The sequence below is a fragment of the Acomys minous genome (assembly GCF_964271855.1).
Source record: "Acomys minous genome assembly, chromosome: 20".
NCBI classification, from domain to species: Eukaryota; Metazoa; Chordata; class Mammalia; order Rodentia; family Muridae; genus Acomys; species Acomys minous.
The window spans coordinates 7,219,358-7,224,283 of record NC_140502.1 but is presented as its reverse complement, the minus strand read 5'-3'; the positions used below and the strand labels follow the sequence as shown (position 1 = coordinate 7,224,283).

Below are 4,926 nucleotides of genomic sequence, written 5' to 3'. Positions count from 1 at the left end.
CATAGACCCTGAAGGAGCATTGCTTACTGGCTTGCTCTATTTGATTTCTCATGCATACTTGCCTAGGGACAATATTTTCAATAGTAAACTAGGCATTCATCCAATGCATACCAATTAATAAAATGCCTCAGAGATATGAAAAGAGGCTATTCTGTTAGAGAGAATTCCTCAATTAAGATTCTACTAATCCTGTCATTTCACTGTTCTTTGTGTCAGCTTAATGAAAATTAACTAGAAAACCAGGTTACAATTTCTGTCCTGTTTCCACAAAGTAAACTAAAAGTTCTGTTTTCCTGGATTGCTAAGATTTGGTAATAATCTCAGTTTTTCATCCATTTCCTTAAATATTCATATGTTTGGCATTATACAAAATGCTAAGTGAAATGTGGTCCCTAAGTTTTTGTGTGTAAAATAATCTTATTGAAGCATTAACATGCTAATACAATATAGTTATGATAGAAGTAGATAAAACTTCTGATATTAGCATGTATATTACTTTCTCAGATGCTACCCTCTGTATGCAGTGCTGATTGTGGTCCTGGATTCAGACAATTCAGGCAGGAGGGAATGTCAGCCTGCTGCTTTATTTGTATCCACTGCCCAGAAAATGAAATTTCTAATGGAACAAGTGAGTGTGTGCTGCTGTGGTAAAGCCTTCACAATGGTAATCCTCGCCACACACAAAAAAAAAAAGCTGAGGGAGTCTAAAAAGCAACTGCAAAAATAAAATATACAATTTCCTCCATTAGTCTTTATAGGAGTACAACGATAAACCGCACCTTATGCCTAAATGTACATTTTGATCCATTGAAAATTTATGTCGTATGACATTTTCTCAAAGAAACAATTTTTATAATCAAACTGTGGTGTGAGCAATTGTACACAAGATCTTTCCTCGTGATTAGTCTCTATAACTACATGGAGGAAACATTCCAGTCATTAATCTTTCAAATATGCACATATTCTTTTTGAACATATGTATGTCTCCATACATATGTCTATGCACACCATCTATGTTCCTAGCACCATACAGAACAGATAGGGCAAAAGATTGCCTGGACTGGGTAATGGGGTGGGGAAACTATATTTGTATCCTTAGGAAAATTAGCATAGAGGTAAAAAAATAGTACCTATAAAATTATCAGAAACTGATATTTAAGAGAGAGAATTCATATAATATCTAGAAGCCCATTTTCAAGTGTCTGAGGTAATTTGTTTCTAATAAAGTAGGGGTAAGTGTTGACACATAATCTACAAAATATAAAGGGTCTTATAAAAATATTTTATATACAGCACCCAATTGATAATTTCATGAAATAATAAATTAGAGTGGTTTTTTATTGAAAACAATTAGTCACAAATATTAAAGTTTTATTGCTACCTACAGAGTCCCTTTAATCAAATGATTATATGTTTATGCTTGGCTAAATGCAAATGGCCAATGAATAGTTTCTCTCACCCTATGCCTTCATACTCTGTAATGAAATGGAAGTTTTAAAAACATACTTCTGGACAGTGAGATGGCTCAACATTTAAATCTTTTGCCACTAAGAATGATGACTGTACTTCATCCCCAGGACTCCTCTTATAGCAGAATGAGTCAAACGACTCCTAGAAAATGGATTCTGACATTTATGCATTCCAATATACTGCAAAAGTATGAAACAGACTGTAACAAAATTGTCTTAATCAGAAAAATAACAATAATTAAGGGTAGTTACAACAATAACTACAAAATTTTATTATTTCTTTATTAATGTTATGTGTGAGTTGGGAGGGTATATGTTCTCAAGAGCAGATGCAGATGAGAGGAAACTAAGAAAGCTATAGTTATACTTGCAGGCAGTTGTTAAACACCTCAAATGGGTTCTGGAAGTGAACACAGGTTTAATGAAGGAACAGAACATTCTCTTCATTGTTAAGCCAACTTTCTAGCTTTTCAAGCAAATTAACCAATTATAGTTGTCCAGAAATCTATTGTTTTACATAAAAAATATTTTTAAATCTGGAAGCACACCATAAGTCTCTGAATTATCAATTGAATCATCACAATTGCTATCAAGTTTCCTGAGGATGCCATTTTGGAAAATCATATTGTGAATGACGTATTTTGTTCTACACATAATATCTGGGCCACAACTCTTGCTTAATGGAACTTACTTCGTTTTGGTCATGATGTTTATCAATATATATTTTATCCTAGCATATATTCAGAGTCTCTGTGTCATACAGATTGGAATTAGGGAAGTAGGAATGTGCAGGATATATCCCACAAAGATGGGATCAAGATGAAGGTCTTTGTAGTGCTCAGTTTGTAGAGGTATTGATCTTCAGTAGACACCTAGTGCTTTTCATAAACTAGATTGAAGAATTCTTTACACAGTCGACGACAACATATATAAGGATATATTAATTATTTTGTACATTTTTCAATCATTAATACTACATTTATATAAATTTTACTTCTCACACTCACACTCCTACTTCTTCCATATAAATCAAATTATTTTCAAATTTATGAGCTCACCTATTTCTTTCATATGGAAACACACACACACACACATACACACACACACCCATAACCCTGATAATTTCTTTTACTATTCCTTTTATATCAATAACTTCAGGTTGGTAACTTGGAACAAGAAAAACTATGACAGGTCTTGCCCAAGTAGAAGCCAGTCTCCATCTCCCTTAAAGATAGCATTAATTAAACAGTAAATGAACTTATGAGGCAATGAATGTATGGGGTTGGTGATTTTAAAACACACTCAACCATTCTGTGGTTAATATTTGATTTTATGTATTTACCAGATAATTCATCTCATGACAACATTCCAAATAATATAAGAAATCTATGCTTTATGAAAATATGGTAAATGTTCTCATCAACAGAGTTAAATAGACAAATGATGGTTCAGTTTTTTCTCAGAGAAGATAAGAATTAATAAATGTAAACTTTGCTGTACAGCAATGTCCTTCAATTATATTATCAGGAATAAAATGTAGGTATTGCAAATCATCTTAAAGAGACTTACTGAAACGTCTTGTCCATAAACTGCTGAAGCTGCACTAATGAATCTGTCCTTTCTCATTCAGACATGGATCAGTGTGTGAAGTGTCCAGAGAACGAGTATGCCAACACAGAGCAGAATCACTGCATCCACAAAGCTGTGATGTTTTTGAGCTATGAAGACCCCTTGGGGATGGCTCTGGCCTTAATGGCCTTGAGCTTCTCTGCCGTCACAGCTCTGGTTCTTGGAGTATTTTTGAAGCACAATGACACAGCCATTGTGAAGGCCAATAACCGTGCTCTCAGCTACATCTTACTGTTGTCACTCATGTTCTGTTTCCTCTGTTCCTTGCTCTTCATTGGCCTTCCAAACTCAGTCTCCTGCATCCTGCAGCAAATCACATTTGGGATTGTATTCACTGTGGCTATTTCCAGTGTGTTAGCCAAAACAGTTACAGTGGTTCTGGCCTTCAAAGTCACAGGTCCTGCAAGAAGGATGAGGTACATTCTGGTTTCAGGAACACTTAACTACATCATTCCTCTCTGTACACTCATCCAAATTATTCTCTGTTCAATCTGGCTAGGAGCTTCTCCTCCATCTGTTAATACTGATGCACACTCTGAGCATGGCCAGATTATTATTGTCTGCCACAAGGGTTCTGTTATAGCATTTTACTGTGTCCTAGGATACTTAGGCTTCCTGGCCCTGGGAAGCTTCACTGTAGCTTTCTTGGCCAGGAACCTGCCTGACACATTCAATGAAGCCAAGTTTCTGACATTCAGCATGCTTGTGTTTTGCACTGTTTGGATTACTTTCCTCCCTGTCTACCACAGCACCAAGGACAAGGTCATGGTGGCTGTGGAGATTTTTTCCATCTTGTCTTCCAGTGCAGGCATGCTGTGCTGCATCTTTCTTCCCAAGTGTTACATAATATTATTAAGGCCCAACAAAAATTCTCTTCAACAGATCAGGGAGAAATCATATTCATAAGTTGGTATATCATGAATATTTTGTCTTCAATTAATTTATTTATCCAACTTTTATCATGATTATCGATTCTATCCTTACTGTCCTTCCAGTCCTACCCTCTCTCCCTTTCTCCATCCCCTTTCCGTTATGCCTCAGACTAGTGATCAAAACTGTGGCATCACAATCCATATCAGTAACAGTACCTGTACTTCTTCTTAGAGGAGCCACAAGAAGCCTGATCTGTCCATCATCTACATATATGTAGTTGGCACATGTCCAGTTCATTCATTGTCCTTGGTTGTTTCCTCAGTCTCAGCAAGCCTCTCTGGGCTCTGGATGGCTGGTACTTTTGGTCTTTCTGGGGAACTCCTGTCACCTCAAGTCCATTTCTCCTTCCTACCACTGTTCCAGAATACTCCCTATTATCACCGAATGTTTGGCTATGAGTCTCAGCATTTGTTTTCAACCTGTGTTTAGCACAGCCTATCAGAGGACAACACAGTTAGGCTTCTGTCTACAAGCACAGCAGAGTCTTATTAATAATGTCAGAGGTTGCATTTGTCCAGGGACTGATTCTTGGCCTGTGCCAGGTAGTCTGACTGGTAAATGAAATCTAACTGAGAAATATAAATTGGTATATAACCACCAAATATTGGGCTGTAGAGCATGATCTGTCTCTTCTTAGGATGATGTTCACTGTTTCCTCTAATGACGTTGCATAGCAGTCTGATGGCTACTGGAGTTCTATGTTTTCCATATTATCTTGCCCTGATCTACTCATTTCACAATTTATAACTCTTGGGGCATAGTGCTGAGTGCAAATGTTCTTTTCTTCTTTAAAATAAAAACATTCAAACTCAAATCAAACTTTATAATCTCTGGGTGAATGACCTTGATGCCAGTGGAATGGTGATTAAAAATTTGAGGAAGTTTGTGGGAGTGT

At 36.5% G+C, this 4,926-nt stretch overlaps 1 protein-coding gene across 1 annotated transcript; it reads left to right on the top strand.

The window, feature by feature from the left end:
- Positions 1–3,101: 3,101 nt before the first annotated feature.
- LOC311590773 (vomeronasal type-2 receptor 116-like) lies at positions 3,102–4,004 on the top strand (the record flags this gene model as incomplete). Its single annotated transcript, XM_084770034.1, has 1 exon — positions 3,102–4,004. The coding sequence occupies one exon, from the start codon at positions 3,102–3,104 to the stop codon at positions 4,002–4,004; it is 903 nt and encodes a 300-aa protein (XP_084626160.1).
- Positions 4,005–4,926: the final 922 nt, after the last annotated feature.